Source organism: Plecotus auritus (genome assembly GCF_963455305.1).
Source record: "Plecotus auritus genome assembly, chromosome: 1".
Classification (NCBI taxonomy): domain Eukaryota; kingdom Metazoa; phylum Chordata; class Mammalia; order Chiroptera; family Vespertilionidae; genus Plecotus; species Plecotus auritus.
In genome coordinates this window covers 246433054-246452020 of record NC_137770.1, presented here as the reverse complement: position 1 = coordinate 246452020, position 18967 = coordinate 246433054, and the positions used below count along the sequence as shown (strand labels likewise).

At 64.4% G+C, this 18967-nt stretch overlaps 1 protein-coding gene across 3 annotated transcripts in view; it reads left to right on the top strand.

The window, feature by feature from the left end:
• ABLIM2 (actin binding LIM protein family member 2) overlaps positions 1–18967 on the top strand; it is a 102421-nt gene that overhangs the window by 42403 nt on the left and 41051 nt on the right. For 2 of the 3 annotated variants that reach the window (XM_080682802.1, XM_080682804.1), the window contains exons 5-10: positions 1349–1475; positions 3953–4046; positions 9386–9473; positions 11298–11356; positions 16290–16367; positions 17575–17718. In XM_080682802.1, the coding sequence (XP_080538928.1) occupies positions 1349–1475; positions 3953–4046; positions 9386–9473; positions 11298–11356; positions 16290–16367; positions 17575–17718 (590 nt within the window). Of the gene's footprint in view, positions 1–1348; positions 1476–3952; positions 4047–9385; positions 9474–11297; positions 11357–14326; positions 14372–16289; positions 16368–17574; positions 17719–18967 lie in introns of all 3 variants that reach the window. The other variant, XM_080682803.1, reaches the window with a different exon arrangement.

The window sequence follows — 18967 nt, the reverse complement described above, 5'->3', positions numbered from 1 at the left end:
AGCGGTGGAAAGCCCCTTCCCTTGGGCACTGGATCTTGGAGCTGGAGTCTGTCTTAAAGTCGTTTTCCAAAGGTGCATGTGGTTTGAACGGTGTGATAATTTGGGAAAGCCAGAGCTTGCCAAGCAGCCCTGGGACCGTGCTGGCTCTGGCTGGAGGGTGCACCTGCCCAGGCCCAGATGCTCCACCCCTGGCAGGCAGGCCTCTGTCCCCCAGCTCCAGGCCCAGTGCATGCAGTCAGCTCAGCCACGGCCCGGTGCATGCAGTCAGCTCAGCCACGGCCCAGTGCATGCAGTCAGCTCAGCCACGGCCCAGTGCATGCAGTCAGCACTCAGCCACGGCCCAGTGCATGCAGTCACCGCTCAGCCATGGCCCGGTGCATGCAGTAAGCACTCAGCTACGGCCCGGTACATGCAGTCACCGCTCAGCCACGGCCCGGTGCATGCAGTCAGCACTCAGCCACGGCCCAGTGCATGCAGTCAGCTCAGCCACAGACCGGTGCATGCAGTAAGCACTCAGCTACGGCCCGGTACATGCAGTCAGCGCCCAGCCACAGCCTGGTGCATGCAGTCAGCACCCAGCCATAGCCAGGTGCATGCAGTCAGCTCAGCCACGGCCCGGTGCATGCAGTCAGCTCAGCCACGGCCGGGTGCATGCAGTCAGCTCAGCCACGGCCCGGTGCATGCAGTCACCACCCAGCCACAGCCCAGTGCATGCAGTAAGCCCTCAGCCACGGCCCGGTGCATGCAGTCAGCTCAGCCACGGCCCGGTGCATGCAGCCAGCACTCAGCCACGGCCTGGTGCATGCAGTCAGCCCAGCCATGGCCCGGTGCATGCAGTCAGCCCAGCCACGGCCCGGTGCATGCAGTCAGCTCAGCCACGGCCCGGTGCATGCAGTCAGCACTCAGCCACGGCCCGGTGCATGCAGTCACCACTCAGCCACGGCCCGGTGCATGCAGTCAGCTCAGCCACGGCCGGGTGCATGCAGTCAGCTCAGCCACGGCCCGGTGCATGCAGTCAGCCCAGCCACGGCCTGGTGCATGCAGTCAGCCCAGCCACGGCCCGGTGCATGCAGTCAGCTCAGCCACGGCCGGGTGCATGCAGTCAGCGCCCAGCCACGGCCCGGTGCATGCAGTCAGCCCAGCCATGTGGGAACAAACTCTGTGACTTGTTTTCTATATGTTTGCCCCTCTGCCCTGTAGCCGGGTCCCAGAGCACACCAGCCGGACTGTCCCCTCTGTCTGCTCCCCAGGGCACTCTAACTGCTTTAGGGGTGTCCCGAGACCCAGCGGTGAGGCTCCCGCTCCTCTGGGCCCACGGCGGTGACATCTGTGTTCTGCCCTTCCTCAGGTTGTGGGGGCTGCGGCACGGAAATCAGAAACGGCCAGTCCCTAGTGGCCCTGGACAAGCACTGGCATCTGGGCTGCTTTAAGTGCAAGACCTGCGGGAAGGAGCTGAACGCCGAGTACATCAGCAAGTGAGCGGGCGGGCGTCGGACCGGAGCTTCGGGTGTGGGCCTCCGCCGGTCCCCTGCCTTCCTCCCGCGCTCATTCCTCCCGTCTCCACTGTTAGGCGGGAACCCTGGCTGGGACTGGCCTGTCCGTCCCCACAGCCGGGGAGCCTGGCTTCCCTAACGGGGTCTGCAGAGACGCCACCGCCATTCATTTTGCCCATCGAGCAGATGTCGCACTCCCACCTCTGACTGTCACACGCCTCCCACACCCATCCCTGAGGTCGCCCCCCCTGGGAATTCGCCCCCTGCTGGCACCGGCTCTCCTGCACAATGCAAAGTGTCCGTCAACCGACGCCAGCCCTGCGTGAGGGGCCAAGGGCTGCGCAGTCTCGGTGGTCACAACGTGACACCTCAGCCTGTGCTCAGACCTCTCCAGCACAGGCCTCACAGGGCAGCCCCCGCCGCGGGCCCACGCAGCGCTCCCCACGTGCGCTCCGGAGGCCGATGGCTGGTGTGGGGGAGGGAGCTTCTGGGAGACCTTGGCCCTGCACGGGCGCCTGGTGTGCCGAGGGCGTGCATTTTCATCCAGGGCTCGGGACAGAGACAGGCGAGCCCCCGGCACAGGAGGGAGAGCGGTGCAGCGCGCGGTCTCGGCTCAGAGTGCAGCCGGGGCTCTGCACAGCTCTCCTGGAACCTCCGCTAGTTCTGATGCCCCAAGGGGACAGAGCATCGTAGGGACTGAGCGGGTTAAAGGAAGTCCTGCGATAAAATGGCACGAATGCAGCACACACACACACACGCTGGCACACACATATACTGGCACATGCACACACACATGCTGGCACACACACATATACTGGCACATGCACACACGTGCACATGCAGGCACATGCACACGCATGCACATGCTGGCACACACACATATATGGGTACACGTATACACATGCACATGCTGGCACACACATATACGGGTATGTGCATACACATGCACATGCTGGCACACACACTGGTACATGCATACACATGTTGGCGCATGCACATACTGGAACATGCACACGCACATGCTGGTACATACACACACGCACATGCTGGCGCACACACATATACTGGCACATGCACACACATATATTGGCACATGCACACACACTGCACACACGCACAGGAGGTGGACCCGCGTCACTTCTGGTGACCTTATCCTCTGATTCTGCAGGGAGGCCTTGCTGGGTCTCTGTTTTCTTTCTTTCAACTGCATGTGACTCTACTTATCTCAGAATAAACCGCGTTCAGTAGAAGCCCCTGTGTGCGGCCGGCAGGCACCTCGCCCGCCTGTGGCTCCTGTCGAGGTAAAGGAGGGTGGCTCAGAGGCGGCCTGGCGGCCAGCGTGTGTGAGAATGAAGCGAGCCGCGCAGCCCCCAGGAGCGCAGCGGCCCACACTGCGCTGTTACTTAGCAGCCTCCAGACTGTCCCAGAACTGAGGAGGAGGGCGCCTTGGCGTTGCCATGGAGACATCATCTTTGAACCTCCGGGGTTTGCTGCACATCCACCCATTTGTGGGGAATCGCAGGGCCCTGAGGTCGGCGGCCTTTGAAAGTGGCTCCTCGGGCCCCATTTCTACCTCCCTGTCCCGGGAGCCAAGGCTTCCCCCTCGGGAGGCTGTGCGGGCAGAGGTGCCCCTGCAGCCCAGGGCCTGTCCCCCCAGCAGGCCCCGCCCCTCCCGCAGGCACCCTGCGACTAGAGGAGGTTGATCATCATGATAATCGCAGTCACTTTTAAACGAGCTCCCAGCCGGCGACGTGGCTCAGTGGTTGAGTGATGACCTAGGAACCAGGAGGTCACAGTTCGATTCCCTGTCAGGGCACAGGCCCGGATTGCAGGCTCGATCCCCAGTGTGGGGCGTGCAGGAGGCAGCGGGTCCATGATTCTCTCTCTCCATTGATGTTCCTATCTTGCTCTCCCCCTTTTCCTCTCTGAAATTAAAAAAAAAAAAATGAGCTCCCGGTTGGCAGATGCTGGACCCTGCGCTGTGCCTGCGTGATCTCCCGTCCATGAGCGCTCGGGACCTTTTCCTTACGGCTCCCTCAGTGGGGGCTCCGTGGTTAAGCGACCTGCCCCACATGCCCAGGTACCCAGGGGCGGTGCCCCAAATGGTGTGTCATTCGTCACTAATCCCACCACCACCAGCAGCGCCTGGCGCGGAATAGGCCCGCGGTCAACCTCTGGGGGTGCCACCAGCCCCTCACTCTGCCGCTGGGCAGGTGGCCCCAGCTCTGTGCACCTCATTTTCTCCATCCATGAAATGGGACCATCTTCGTGGTCTCTCGTGGGGCTGGTGTGATGACGGAGGCCATGCTCCCGCCTGCGGAGCGCGGAGGGTGGTCCTGTCACTTGGAGGAAGAGGAAGTGGGCTTGTCCCTCTGCCACAGCCCCTCTCACGGGCGAGGGCTGTGGGTCTTGGGGTGCTGGGGTGGCCCCGCCCATCCTAACTGCCTGGCTCGTTGCAGGGACGGGCTGCCCTACTGCGAGGCCGACTACCACGCCGAGTTCGGCATCCGCTGCGACGGCTGTGAGAAGTACATCACGGGGCACGTGCTGGAGGTAAGGCTGCCCGCTGTGAGGACCGGGGGGGCCTCCACGTGACCCGCAGTCCTGTGTGTGTGTGCAAGAATCTGCACCCGAGCCTTTGCCACCTCGTCCTCCCCGCTCTGCCTGGGGACTCCTGGGAGCGAGCCACCTCCTCCAGGAAGTGCTCCAGGGCCTCTCCCCTGTGCCCTTGAGCTGCTTGAGCTGGAGAGGTGGGAAGGGCTGGAGATCCTGGTCCCGCCCTTCGGCCTAGATGGGGAGCCTGAGGCCTGGAGGGTTTAAAGCGAGCGCAGCAGGCAGGACTGTGTCCCTGGGGAGGGCAGAGGGGACTGGGCGCCTGGCCGGCCAGGTCCTCCCGGGACCGCCTGTGCGCGTCCAGATCCAGGCGGCAGCCGCACGGCGTCCCCTGAGAGAAGAGCACCTGTCGTGCGCTTGCCCACGTCTGCGCAGGACGGGGAATCCCGAGACGAGTGGGACCGAAGCCCGCGCGCCCGGTGCCCAGGCTGCCGCCCTCACCCACCCTGCAGCCCCTCCTCGGCTCTGGGCTGGCTGGATGCCATCGGGGCTGCCCTGGTCCCTGGGGGAGGCAGGGTGACAGGACTCGGGGAAAGGCCAGAGGCTGAGCACGGGGGCGGGGTGGGGGGAACAGACCCAGCCCAGGTCCCAGAAGCGGCCTCTGGGGGGAGGACCGGTTGGGGCTGAGGCTGCAGAGCTCCCCACACCCCCCAGGGAACCCCTGGGACTGACTTGTGTTTTAAAGAGCGCCCTCCACCGTGAGAGCAGTGTGCTGAGTAAAACGAGCCCGTCAGAAAAGCTATGATTCACTCACGTGGGACATCAAACTGGGACTCGTGAACACACACGGCAGAGTGGGGGTTGCCGGCAGGAGGGGCTGGGGCAGAGGGGGCCCTCACACTAGTATCTGGTGACGGGAGAGGATGTGACTGGGTGGTGGGCACGCGGTGTCACATACAGATCTTGTAACAGAGAGACGAACCCGCTCCGACACCTGTATGTGCGTGTTGGTGCTGCAGGCGTGTGACCCTAGCGGCTTCCTGACAACCGTGGGCCGGGGGAACGGCAGGCCTGACCCAGCCCCACTGCCTGCCCTGCTTCTTGGCCCCATAGAAGGCTCCAGAAATGTCCTTAGGGACGCAAGGGACAGGGCCTGGGAGCTGTCCCCAGCTCAGTGCTGGCCAGGGGTGCCTGATGGGGGGGGCGGGCAACCAGCAGGCCTCCCTGGGTGGATCCAGAGGCAAGGGGAAGGTGACCAGTCTGCAGAGTGAGTGGACGGCGTTAAATTGCAGCCGAGCACAGCGTGGGGTGCGGTGTCTGCGCACCCCCCGTCCCCCCCCCCCCAATGCTTCTGTGTGTCAGGAGCCACAGACTGGCCTTCGCTCCCGGCCTGCGGAGCTGAGGGCTCCGGGAAGATGGATGCCCTGTTTTCTCTGCTGGAGCCGGGCTGGCTGCGTCGTGGGCTCTGCATGCTCTGAGCTCCCTCCTGGAGAGGAGAGGCGGCAGCGAGGGCGGGCAGAGACGAACCTGGGCGGAGGCGAGCCAGCTCGGCAGCGGGAGAGCAGCCGCCACGGTGGCTCCACCTGAGCCTGCCAGAGCGTGCCGTGCCTGGCTGTGCGGGCAGTGGGCTCCCGGGGGCAGCAGGTGGCAGGTGCAGGACCTGAAAGGGAAGGGGAAGGACCCGGACCCCTGGCTGCAGGGTGAGGCAGGCGGCCGTCCGCGCGGTCACTCTGCCCGTCCAGGCCCGTCCTGGGAACAGGCCCTGGAGAGGCGCCGTGGGGTCGGCTGATCGGACTGGGCTTTGGTGCCAGGGCCCCGGCAGGTAGGCAGCCTGGCCAGGTGCCCCGAGGGCTGGTGGGGAGGCCAAAGGCACCGTGCGGGGCTGCAGGTGGGGTGCTTGCAGGGAGCAGGGGCATCTGTCACCCCCTGCCCCCCATTTTGCCCCCAAGATGTTTGCCACCCAGAGCCAGAGCGGGGGAGCAGCCGGGCCCTGTCCTCGCTGCCAGCAGGAGCCCTCGGTCTGCCCCGCGTCTGGTCCGCGTGCCCAGGCAGAGTGCCACCTCAGTGCTGCCGCCAGCAGTGCGTGTGCATCGGGCCCCAGTGGGCGCTCCCTCCCCCTCCTCAGTCTCTCACATAGGAGGCACCCTGTACCCAGGCTCCCCAGTCCTGCATGTCGGGTGTCTGTCTTGATGGGCCTGCTCCGTGCTGGACCGGGGGAGGAGCCTGGTGGGTCCTGCAGGGCCTGGGAGGTGCTGATGGCCGGGCGGAGGGGGGGAGGTGCTGGGAGGGGCCGAGGTACCTGGGGGCAGAGGTGGGTGCCTGGAGTAGCTCCCGGACAGACAGCGCTGGGCTCCGGGGACGGAGTCGCCCAGGGAGAGCGCTGGGACGTGCTGGGGAGTTGCCGGGACAGCAGTTTAGCCAGATCCTCTAGACCAGCTGAGAGAGGGGGAGTCACCCTGCTGTCACCTCCCCGCACACCCACTTCCCTCTCGATTTTGTTCTCAGTAGAATTAGCTGCCAGGCTTCCCTGCGCAGGTTGGGGGGCGGGCAGGATGGGGTGCTGCTGTCTGAGCCCCACCTGTGTCAGCATCCTAGCTGTCCCCATGGCAACGAGAAAGCAAGCTTCCTCTGGGACCACCAATTCCTCCCTGCCTCCCTGCCTCCCTCCCTCCCTCCCTCCCTTTATCCCCTCCTCCCCACTCTCCTCCCTCTGTCCTAGCGCCTTCCCGCTTCCCTCCCTTCCTCTCCCTCCTCAACCCACCCCTCACCTTACAGGTCCCCAGTGGGCTGGGGCTGCCTTCCTGAGAAGGTGGAGACAGGGTCCCTGCCTGCCTTGCAGGAGACCCCGTGGGAGAGGGGCCCGCCCAGCCCACGCCCACCTTGTCATCTGTTTCTCAGCTCACGCGCCGATGGACACGGGTTGATGCCGCTGTGAGCATCCACGTGCGAGTGCCGAGTGGACCTATGTCTTCGTTTCTCTTGTTCTGGCCTCTTCATCTTTCTTGGGTCCCTCGACATGGGGCCGCTGGGTCACGTGGTGGTTCTCTGCTTTTTCGGGGACAGACTGTTGCATGGCGGCTGCACCGTTCCCTTCCAGCAGCGCGCAGGGTCCCTGTCCCCCTCCCGCAGCGTGCGGGGTCCCCGTCCCCCTCCCCGCAGCGCGCGGGGTCCCCGTCCCCCTCCCCGCAGCGCGCGGGGTTCCCTTCCCCCTCCCCGCAGCGTGCGGGGTCCCTGTCCCCCTCCCTGCAGCGCGCGGGGTCCCCGTCCCCCTCCGTGCAGCGCGCAGGGTCCCCGTTCCTCCACATGCTCGCCGGAGCATGCTGCTTTCCGCTTTGCTCTGTTCTAGCATCGCCCGGGGGCCTGCCCTGGCGCCTCACGGGGTGTGGGTGCCAGCTCCTTCGTGACCCCGGGGCTGGCACATCCATTGCTTCTTGGCCACGTGGACGTCCTCTTTGGAAATGCCCGAGCCTGTGCCCGTCCCCCAGCAGGGCTGTCGGTGTTCTGTTCTTGGGCTGGAAGAATTCTTGGCACCTGCTGGGTCCTGAGCCCTCTCCGATCTGTGATTTGCAAATACTTCCTCCTGTCTAAGCCGCCTTCCCTCTTTCCTGGTGAAGTTGTTGCTGCTCATGCTTTTGGCGTCCTGTCCAGGATCCACTGCCCAAGGGGGTCGTGAAGAGGACCCCGTGTTCCCTTCTGAGTTTGTACATTGAACTCGCACATGGGGCCACGTGGGGGCAAGCGTCGGCGGGCGTGTTTCACCCCCAGCGGCGCACGCACCCGACGCGCAGCTTGATAGGTGTTCACAAACTGGACCCCGTGCAACCGGCCCTCGGACAAGAGTGTGTCAGCCACCCCGACACCCGGGGCCCCCCAGCCCCCCCGGGCAGCCACCACCCCGACTAAGAGTGCTTGAGTTTTGTGAAGATGGAACCCCTCCTTAGTGTCTGACTGTTCCAAACCCGTCTGGGTTCTTCTGGCCGCACGCGGGGTCACCTTGGCCTGGTCCCCGCCAACCGCGGGGCGGGTGGCCGGGGCGGGGGGAGCGCAAGGGGAAGAAAGCGAGCAGCTTGTGATGAAGTTCACCCTGTCACTCGCTTGCGAGGAAAGTGGCTCTGACTCAGGCGAGTCCAGGGAGAGGTTGTGGGGTTCTTCCTGTTTCAGGGAAGAGTGAAGCATGGGGTCAGCATCCACTTTTTATTTTTATTTTTTTTAATATATTTCTTTTTTTTTCTTTTTATATTTTATTGATTTTTTGCAGAGAGGAAGAGAGAGGGATAGAGAGTTAGAAACATCGATGAGATAGGAACATCGATTAGCTGCCTCCTGCACACCTCCCACTGGGGATGTGCCCGCAACCAAGGTACGTGCCCTTGACCGGAATCGAACCTGGGACCTTTCAGTCCGCAGGCCGACGCTCTATCCACTGAGCCAAGCCGGTTTCGGCAGAATCCACTTTTTTTTAATCCTCACCTGAGGATATTTTTCCCGTTGGGTTCTAGAGAGAGTGGAAGGGAGGGAGGAGCAGGAGAGAGAGAGAAACGTCGATGTGAGAGATGTGAGAGAGACACATCGATGGGTTGCCTCCTGCCCTGGCCGGGGCTGGGGAACTTGCTACTGAGGTACATGCCCTTGACCAGGAATCGAACCCAGGACCCTTGGGTCCACAGGCCGATGCTCTGTCCACTGAGCCACACTGGCCAGGGCCAGCATCCACTCGTAGCCACAGGCTGCAGCCCCCCTCCCTTCACTGTAGGGGTAAGAAATACTATAAAGTAAGACAATATTTTGAACGCAATACTTCGGGGTGATTTGGGTTTTATTTTGTTTGTTTTTTGGCACCACGTAGAACTAAGCCGAACCAGTGAATGTAATTTGTTTAGGTTATTTCAGTATTAACATTGGAACCTAACTTAATGGGTTTTAAGAATTATGAAAGTCATAAATGCTAAGCAAGAAAATCGAGCAATACAGAGATGCCAAAGAAAATTACTAATCATTCTCCCCTCAGCTCCCCAGTCCCTCCCCCCCAGCTCCCCCCTCCCCCCGGGAAATAATGCCTGCTTTGCCCCGCCCCGCTCCTTCTCCTCCTGGGCCCCTGGTACGGAGGTGACCGGCTGGCCCTCCGCCTCATGGCGGGGGGGTTGGGGGGGCTGCCCTTCGACGGCTGAGACGGAGCTGCTGACGCCAGTGGCATGGCCGGGCCTCTGCGCCCAGAAGTGATTCCCAGAGGGCAGAGTCCACTCACCCGATCGGGCTCTGTGGACTCCCTGCCGGCAGCATGTCTGCCCGCATCCCGGGCACCAGCTGCACCCCGCAGGACCCTTGCTCTGTCCCCACAGGCGGGCGAGAAGCACTACCACCCCCTGTGCGCGCTCTGCGTCAGGTGCGGCCGGATGTTCGCCGAGGGCGAGGAGATGTACCTCCAAGGTAAGCGTGAGCACGCCGCCTGTCCCCAGGGCAAGGGACCGACATCTCCCAGGCCCATCGCATGAGCTGTGTGTGAACTGGGGGTCACGTGTGTGTTCCGCTAGTTAGGGGGCCCCACGATGCAGCGGGGAGCGGGGACAGGGCCCAAGCGGGCTTTCCTGAGCGGGCTTGGCAGGACAGCGGGCGGTGGTGGGACGGCGGGCATGGTGGGAGGCAGAGCCCACGGGCCCTGGTCTGCCTGGAGCGGGGGCAGGATGCTGCTGGGACCCTCCCGAGAGGCCTCAGGGAGGATGGTCCGTATTGAGACCCGTCTCTTTAAAATAGATTTGTATAGATTTCAGAGAGGAAGGGAGAGGGAGCGATAGAAATACCAATGATGAGAGAGAATCATGGATCGGCTGCCTCCTGCCCGCCCCCCCTGGGGATCCAGCCCGCAACCCGGGCATGTGCCCTGGCCGGGAATCGAACGGTGGCCTCCTGGTTCGTGAGTCAGTGCTCAACCCCTGAGCCCCGGGGCCGGGCGAGACTCGTCTCTTTAGCCGCAAGTTCTTTTCAATGATCTCTCTGTCCCCCAGCGTTGGGGGCCCCCGGGCAGGGCGAGGCAGGGGCAGGCCGCACACTGCCCCGCGGACGGGCTGTGTAATGGCATCGTGCGGAGACGTCTGGGCGAGTCGCCACACAGGCCTCCCTTGCTGCGGCCGAGCCTCACGGGGTGATGTCAGCCAGGGTGGCCGCGTCCCCGGCGTCCCCTCTTGTCCCTCCAGTCCCCGCTGCAGAGCCTGTGCAAGAGGTCCTTTGTGCCCCTACAGCAGGGCTGGGCCATCTGGCGGGAGGGGTGCCCCCCCCAGGTGCCCACCCCCTCCGTGATCCGCGCTTTCAGTCCCTCCTGCCACCAAGCCCTGTGGTCAGGACGGCAGCGTGGGGACATGAAGTTGCCACAGGGGGGCCCCGTGTCAACACAAAGACCCTCGTCCCGGCCCTGGGCTGAGGCCGGCGCCCATGTGCAAACTGATTCCTGCGGTGACTCCCCCAGGCCCGCCCCGCGCCCGGCCTCGGGTCTCCGGTGGGTTAGACGAGGTCTGACCAGGCCGAGGTTTTCGAGCTCCAAGCCACGGACCCCCAGGGGCCCCACCCTGCCTGGACCCCCAGACCCTTTGCCTGGTCTGCCAGGTGCGGGGCTCCACGCAGGGGTAACCTGACAGGTGACTCGGGCAGTAAAGCTCTGACGAGCAGGGGTCCCCCCGACCACCCCTTTCTCTGGCGGCTTCCCAGCACAGACTCTTCCCAGTAAACCCCGGGCTGGGATGTGACGCTCATGATCATCAGGTTAAAATAACGAGGAGATGCTCCTTTTTGCCTGCTGGGTTGACGGAGATTAAAAGGAAGGGCGCGTCCCCAGTCCCCACGTCCCCACGTCCCCACGTCCTAGCATTCGAGGCCGCGGGCCTCTGGCCTGGCTGGTGGGGGCGGAGTGGGGAGTGGCCAACAGACCTCAAGGGCCTTACAAGCGCCACGGCAGGGAGCACCTGAGGACCTGGGAGACGCGGCGGCTCGTGCACGCCGCCCGTCGCCTAGACATGGGCCTGTGGGAGCCGCGAGCTCACGGTGGTGTCTGCCGTGTCATGTCCCCGAGCTGGGCGGTGAGTCCCCTGGGGCAGGGCTGCCACCTGCCTGTCCCAGGCCCAGCACAGAGCGTGCCCAGGGGCTCCTCGGAGGTGATGGCCGAGTGGACATCGGTCCGTGTGAGCGCCCCACCCCCACCCCGACTCCCCCAAGGCCCTGCCTCGGGGAAGTGGCACTAACCCCCCTGGAATCTGTCCCCAGGCTCCTCCATCTGGCACCCGGCCTGCCGACAAGCAGCCAGGACTGAGGACAAGAGCAAGGTTGGTGGGTTCCCGGTTTCTCCTGCTGCGTCTCGGTGCTCGGGTGGGATTGTCATGCAGCGGAGGGGCCGCCGGCAGCGTCCACGGGCTGAGGGGCGTGGACGGCACGGGGGCGGGGGTCACATGTAATCAGTGGGTGCTGGGGTCAGTGCAAGGTAGCTCCTGGGGCTCCCTGCCCTGCCCTCTGACCTCATTTGCTCAGGGGATGCTGATGGCCGCATACCTTTGGGGACAACTTTGAAGTTAGCGAGTCCCCAAGCGGTCCCCGCCATTCTGGCTCCGTTCCCAGAACGGTCACTAGAACGGCAGGCCGTGGGGTTTGGCACGAGAGCAGCCCCCCACACCTCCTTCCTCCCCCTCGTTGCCACCTCCCCGGGGCCAGGCCCTGACCCCGCTGCCCGGCCCCAAGCCCGGTGTGGGACACGTGGGCAGGAAGGAAGGGGCAGCACCACGGACAGCCGTCCCTCAGCTCCAGCACGCAGAGGCCATGGGGGACGTGTGCCGTGTTCGTTTCTGTGACAGATCCCCCACATGGGAGGCAGGAAGCCACAGGTGCATGGCCCATGGTGCCGGGTCAGAGGGTACCTGGGCTCTGGGGAGAACCCATTCCTGTCTTTCCCGTGTCTAGAGGGGCCACACTGCGGCCCGTCGCCCCCTCGCCTCATAGGGACCCTGCGGTCACCCTGGACCCCCGAGAATCCAGGACAGCCCCCCCACCCCAGGCCCTCAGTCCATCTGCAGAGTCCCCGTGGTCACACGAAGCAGCAGCTGCAGGTTTGGGAGTTAGGGCCTGGCCTCCCGCGATGACAGAACTGACGGTCACTGTGTCATGTGCACCGCCAGGCCACAGTCCGTGACCCTGTGGTGACCTCCAGGGCCCGGCCTTTGTGGACACCTTTATCCCGGAGGCCAAGCCCAGACCTGCCCGAGGGGCCCCACGCCGAGAGGCCTCCAGACCCCACGCGTGCATGGAGTGTGCCCGGGGAGACCGGCCAGGGGTGGGAAGGGGACGGAGACCACAGAGGCCACGTAGGGACAGCCAGGGTGGCCACAGCGGCTCCCGGGCCTGAGGGAGCCCAGCGCCGGCCTCTGCTCTCCGCCGGAGGCCACCCGTGCTGACCGTGGCCACAGCCCGGCGGAGGGAGGCTCTGCACTCCGGAGGGACAGGGAGGGAGGGGTCACGCCCGGGGCTGCGCATCCGTGGCTTCCTGGGCTGTCCCCAAGATGCTTTGGGAACATTTGGGCGGCGGCTGCAGCCAGGGAGCATCTGCCCGCCTCGGCGCGGTGCCCTGGGGCTGGCGCCTGCCCCTCGGTGCCCCGGGACGGGATCCAGGCCCCTGTCACGCCCTGCTTGTCCCTCATTTCCCCTCCCCAGCCCGCAGAGCCTCTCTGTCCTGCCCAGGAAATGAGGGTTGTGTCCGGGGCCTGGGTGGCCAGGCGGACGGGGTGGGTCAGCTGGCTCTCCCTGGGGACGGGTCCCGGGGACAGTTCTCCGGCCAGCTGGCCGCTCTGGCCTGGGAGGCAGGAAGAGAGAGCCAGTTAATGACCGTGGACCGGCCAGCCCGCCAGCCCCACCAGCTCAGGGTGCGGGGTGGGCTCCGGAGGGCGGCGGCCCCTGGAGACGCGGCAGCGGTCACGACCTCGTGAACTCCTGAAACCGCCCGGTCAGGGTGGCCCAGGGACCTGGTGATCATAGGAGAGCTACCGCCCGTCTTGGGTGTGCTCAGCAGTCTTTTACCCACGGCCCCTCTGTGCCGGGCCCTGGGGCCCTGGGAGGAGGCTGCTTTCCTGCCCTCGGAGTCCAGCTGTGCCTCTGCCCGGCTGTGTGACATGGGGCGAATCCCTAGCCCTCTCTGAGCCTCAGGCCCTCAGCTTTAACCGGGAGACGGGTGGGTGTCAGACCCCCACACGCTGTGGATGAGACTCGTGTGCACCAGGCGCCTGTGACCCTGTAGTTAGCGCTTCCTGAGGAGGCTGAGCGGGGGGCGGGGGGGGCGGGGGTGGGGAGCTGCAGCCCCTTTCGACTGTGGGTGCAGACAGACCCCGGGCTGCTGCCAACCCAGGTCCAGCGCACGGGTCAGGGCCGCGCCCAGGGACCTGTGGGCCCCTCCCGTGCGAAGACACTCCCCGGGCGTGGGGAGCGCAGGGCCACCGCTGCTGCACCCCGGGTTGGGCCCCCCTAGACTCTAGGGCAGGGGTGGGCAAACTTTTTGACTCGAGGGCCACCATGGGTTCTTAAACTGGACCGGAGGGCCGGAACAAAAGCATGGATGGAGTGTTTGTGTGAACTAATATAAATTCAAAGTAAAGGAGCGGAGGGGAGAGCAAGAGAACCGGATAGAACAGCCAGATCCGGCCCGCGGGCCGTAGTTTGCCCACGGCTGGTCTAGGGGCTTCCTGTCGTGGCCCAGCTGGACCTGAGGTGAAAGTGAGGTGACCTCGGAGCCCAGCTCCTCGCAGTCAGACACGGAGCCCCAGGGAGCATCTTCGGGCGCCTCGGGGAGGAAGTGAGGTGCAGAGGGTTCAGACGTGTGAAATGTGTGCGGACATCACCTGTGGCCAGTAAAACAGGCCACCTGGCCGCAGGGACGGCGAGAAGAACAGACCCGAGTTACCTGCCTCGGAGCAGCCATCATACCTGGGGGGTGCGGCGGGGGGGGGGGGGCGGGGTGTGCTGGGGACCTGGGACTGCACTGTGGGTTCAGGCTGAGCTTGGGGGAGACCCCTGCCCCCGCCGGCCTTCGGAAGCCTGTGGTCTGTGGGGACAGGCAGTCCCAAGACTACGCCCCATCCAGCAAGCAGAGCCCAGTCCAGGGGCCTGGGAAAGCAGGGCAGGCCTCCCGGAGGAGGCGGCCCCGAGCTCGGTCCCGGGGAATGCCAGGGGCGTGGAAGGGGGTGGGCCAGGCTGACGAGTGGGCCGTGCAGAGGTGAGCAGCGAGCATCACGCCCTCTCCCCTCTCTCCCTTCCAGATGCAGAAGCAGGTCTGCCCGGGTGCCACCCCCTGTGCCTTCCAGGTTTGTGCCTGACGGCTGGCCCTGGTCTTGTCCCGTCCTCGCTGCTGTCGCGCTGTGTGTAGGGGAGCTGGTGTGCTCCGCCGGGAGGGGCCGCCCCACGGTCTGTGTTAGTTAGAGTCCTGGGCTGACAGTGCTCCAGGGCCCTTAAACACCAGACACCTCTGTTTCCCCGCCTGCCCGGAGGCCGGAGGCCCAAGGTCTTGGTGTGGGCAGGGCGGCTCCTCCCGAGGGCTCTCCTTGGCGGGTAGAAAGGCCGTCTTCTCCCTGTGTCCTCACAGGCTCGTCCCTCTGTGTGTGTCTGTGTCCTAATCTCTTCTTTTAAAATACATTTTATTGATTTCAGAGAGGAAGGGAGAGGGGGAGAGAGAGAGAAACATCAGTGAAGAGAGAGATTCATGGATCAGCTGCCTCCTGCACGCCCCCTACTGGGGATCGAGCCCACAACCGGGCATGTGCCCTTGACCGGAACCGAATCTGGGACCCTTCAGTCCGCAGGCCGATGCTCTATCCAGCTAGGGCAAGCATGTCCAACTCAAAGGCCAACGCGGGCCCAATAAACAAGGTGTACGTGGATGTGGGCCGCAAAAAAAACAAAAGCTTCAATTTTCATAGAAACGTAGGTTTATTTCGATAGAGACGTGCTGAATTCAAAGGGCTGAAATAAATGAGTCATCGTTCATGAGTATTTGCTGTGGCCACAGGTTTGACTTGCTGAAGCGAGGGCGCACTCTCTCCTTGCAAGGACTCCAGTCCCGTTAAGTCAAGGCCCACCCTAAAGGCCCTCTCTCTAAACACAGCCCCGCTCTGGGCACTGGGGTGAGGACTTCCGCATGCAAGTCGGGGACACCACTCAGCCCATAACGAGGCCCCGTCCAGGCTGCTGGCACTGCAGTGGGTGTGGGTGCTGAGAGGGGCCGGGCAGAATGGGGGGGAAAGGGGTCTGCTTAGGAAAGGAGAGGGGAGGGGGAGGGGGTGGGGAGATAGGTTCGCGCTATTGGCTGGGAGGCCCTTCGCGGAGAGGGTTCCATTTGGACGGGCGAGAGGGAGAGCTAGTGGGGCTGGGCCAGGCAGGGCCACGCTGGGCCAGGTGAGGGGAGCGGCCACGTCACGCCCTGCAGGTCGGATGGACGCAGGCGCGGTGATCGGGCGGGAGCCGGAGAAGCAGTGTCCACGCGGACACGGGGCAGACGGGCCGTGGGGAGCAGAGGAGACAGCGGTCCGGGGTGCCGTCACCTCGGGGGAATAGGAGATGTGCTCGGGGAGGCGGGGGGCAGGACGGGTTTTGCACCGCAGTGGGCACTCGGGGGCAGGTTCCACATGTGACAGAGGCCCCGGGCCAAGACGAGGGCTCAGTGTGAGAGTGGCCAGCAGTGACCTCTAGGGGCTGTTTCTGAGACCTCGCTGGGGTGCTGGACCAAAGGCGGCTCCTGCAGGGGCTGCGGGTGCTGAGAGAGGCGAGGGGCGGAGTCAGGCGCCTGAGGGCCAAGCTGTGGCGTGGGGCTGAGACTGGTCTTTAGGTTCAGGGGACCGTCCCCCTAAGTCTGACAGCAGAGCCGCTGCTGGCACGTGCTGCCCCACGTCCCCGTAATCTGGGTGGAAAACGGCCCCGAGCCGCATGGTTCTGGGTCCGAGGCAGCCTTGCCCTGGCGCTCAGAGCCCTCGCCTGCTCCTGTCCCCCTGGAGCTGGTCCTCTCTGCGCCATGAAAGGCGCTGCCGGGCCTGCTGGCTTGTAGCCGTCACCACGGTCTGTCTGATAGTCTCCGGTTGTCCGTTCGAGCTGCCTGTTGCTGTAAGAATTCTTCACCCTGACCATGAAAATAACCGGCCTGAGCCGGCCCTCTGTGGCCGCGTGACTGAGGGCTGCCTCTGGACGGTCTTCGCTGACACGTCCTGTTTTCCGTCCCGCCCCCTCCCCCAGGAGACCAGGACGTCCTCCGAGAGCATCATCTCCGTGCCTGCGTCCAGCACCTCGGGGTCCCCCAGCCGCGTCATCTATGTGAGTTGGGCTCTTTCTATGGGGAGGGGGGCCTGGGGGCGTCCCTGAGCCAGGCGCCGGGCATCGGGGCTGCCATCCCTGCGTGGGGCTGGGGTAGACCTTAGGAAGCTGACTTGGAGCCTCCTTCCGTGGGCGGAGTGACCCAGCGCTCCCCCGGCCTGTGGGCACAAGGGCGCCAGGAGGTGCTCACAGCTGCTGTCGATGATGGCGTAGACGTGACATCGCCCCACGCCCTGCACCAGGGCTTCCTGAAGAAAGCGCCCGGCACACGTGGGGTCAGGCAGGCGTGAATGCCCTGCACATCTGTGCGTGTCAGCGTGGACAGTGCTCCTAACGTGTGCCTCGGGAAGCATGCTGAGGATCACATATTACGTATCCCATTTTCATTCAAGAGGATGTGTGTATGTGTGTATGTGTGTATGAGTGTGCGTGCATCTAAGAGTGTACGTGTACGTGTGTGTATTAGTGTGTGTGTATGTGCTTGTGATTGTACAGGTGTGGGTGTATTCGTATTTATTTTTTAAATATTTTTATTCATTTCAGAGAGGAAGGGAGAGAGAGAGAGTTAGAAACAGCAACAAGAATCATTGATCGGCTGCCTCCTGCAGACCCCCCACTGGGGATCGAGCCGCAACCCGGGCATGTGCCCTCGACTAGAATCGAACCTGGGACCCTTCAGTCCCTGGTGGGGGGTCTGACACTCTATCCACTGAGCCACAGGCTGACACTCTATCCACTGAGCCACACCAGCTAGGGCATGCATTCGTATTTATAATACTTGCTTGTCTGCGCACATGGCTGTGTCTGCATGTGTGTATATATGTATGCATATGTGTTCTGACATGTGCACACGTGTCTGTGCGTTGTCTATGTGCACACAGAAGTGTCTGTATGTATTTTTAGACCACGGACTGAGGATCACTGTCAGCCCGTGTCAGGCCTCACACCGGCGGCAGCTTTTTGACCCCCGAAGCCGTCCAGTGGGGCCACCTCCGCCCCTTCGTGGAGAGGCATGGGTTCTGTCCGAGAAGGCGTCCCGCAAGGCCACAGCGGCCCTTCGTGGCCTGGCGTCAGGACCGGGCCCCTGTGGTCATGAGGCTCCCGGCCCCTTAGGCTGCTTGACCCTCACGGGGCCTGGGCGCAGGCCCGGCTCCTCGCACACTGCCTCAGCTCGGCCTGACTGCCCGCCGCCCTTTCCCTCCCGCAGGCGAGGCTGGGAGACGAGATCCTCGACTACAGAGACCTGGCTGCCCTTCCCAAGAGCAAGGCCATCTACAACATCGACCGCCCCGACATGATCTCCTACTCGCCCTACGTCAGCCACGCGGGAGACCGGCAGAGCTGCCTCGAGGTACGGCCGCCGGTGTCGGCCCGCGGGCGGGTGGCAGCCACAGCACCGCCCCTCACTGTCCTCGCTGCTCTGCGACATGGGGCCTCACTTCCGGAGACACGTCATGGGTGTCCTCTAAGGAGTCCCCGCTGTGCTCTGCCCGGACGCCCCTGGCAGCACCCTGGGGCCGAGCCCGGGAAGCCCTGTGTGGCCGGGAGCAGGCAGGGCCGGTGTTCAGGAAACGATGGGAACGGAGTCGCACCTGCTGCTTGCAGTTGGGGACGATTTTCACGACGTGCGAGAGTCGTTTTCCTTCATCCAGGGCCTTCAGCCTGCTCCCCGTCACCAGCCGGGCCCGCCCCTGTCCCCGCGCTCCCTGGCGCGGCTGCAACCCGGAGGACTTATTCCGCGGGTCCCATGGGCGGCGTCCATGACCGACTCTCAGCCGCAGCCGTCCCCCGTGGACTGCGGGGTTGCCGTGGTGCCCCGTTTCCTTGGGTGGTTTTGAGATTCCCTTGTGACCTTGTTGCCTGTGACCAACAAGCGTGTCTGCCAGCTGGCAGCCCGGTGTGTGTGCCATACCAGTGGGAGGCCTGGAGGCAGAGCCCCTTCCCCCCACAGGCCCCGGCCCTCCTGTCTGAGTCTCCAGCTCGGGGCGCCAAGGTGGAGGTGGTGGTTGGCGCCAGCCCAGCCAGACCCGCTGATGTCTGCAGTCACTGTGGCTGGGCACAGCTGGCAGCTCAGGGCGGGGCAGGGAGGGTGAGGCCAGCAGGGGCCCCTCCTCACTGGCTCTGTCTCCCTGAGGACATGCAGGGTCTGGGTGTATGTCCCAGGGAGAGGCCGGTGGGCAGGGCGGAGGGGAGGGTCTGACCTGCTCCCCCCTCCCGCTGCCTGAGCCGAGCCTGGCAGCGGTCTCCTCATTCCCGTCTGGTCGGGCTCTGCTGGAGGCACTGCGGGAGGGTCGGGAGGCCAAGCCACTTGGCCACCACCCCCTGGAGCCAATGTCTGTGGGGCGGACGGTGCTCCCTACTCTAATGGGGGGGCGGGGGGCGTCCCTGGCTGGGAGGCTGCCGGCTTCCAAAGCCCCCACCAGCAGTGCAGGCCTCCCCGAGCCCCGGAAGAACTCTCTTCCTCGGACTCCCAGGGCATCGCCGCCCCGCGCCCTGTTGGAAAGACTTCTTGGGGAGCAGGGGGCTCTGGGGGGACCAGGACGGAGACCAGCTCCCCTCTCCCAGCCTCTTTCTTGGGGTGCCGTTCCTTGACCACATTT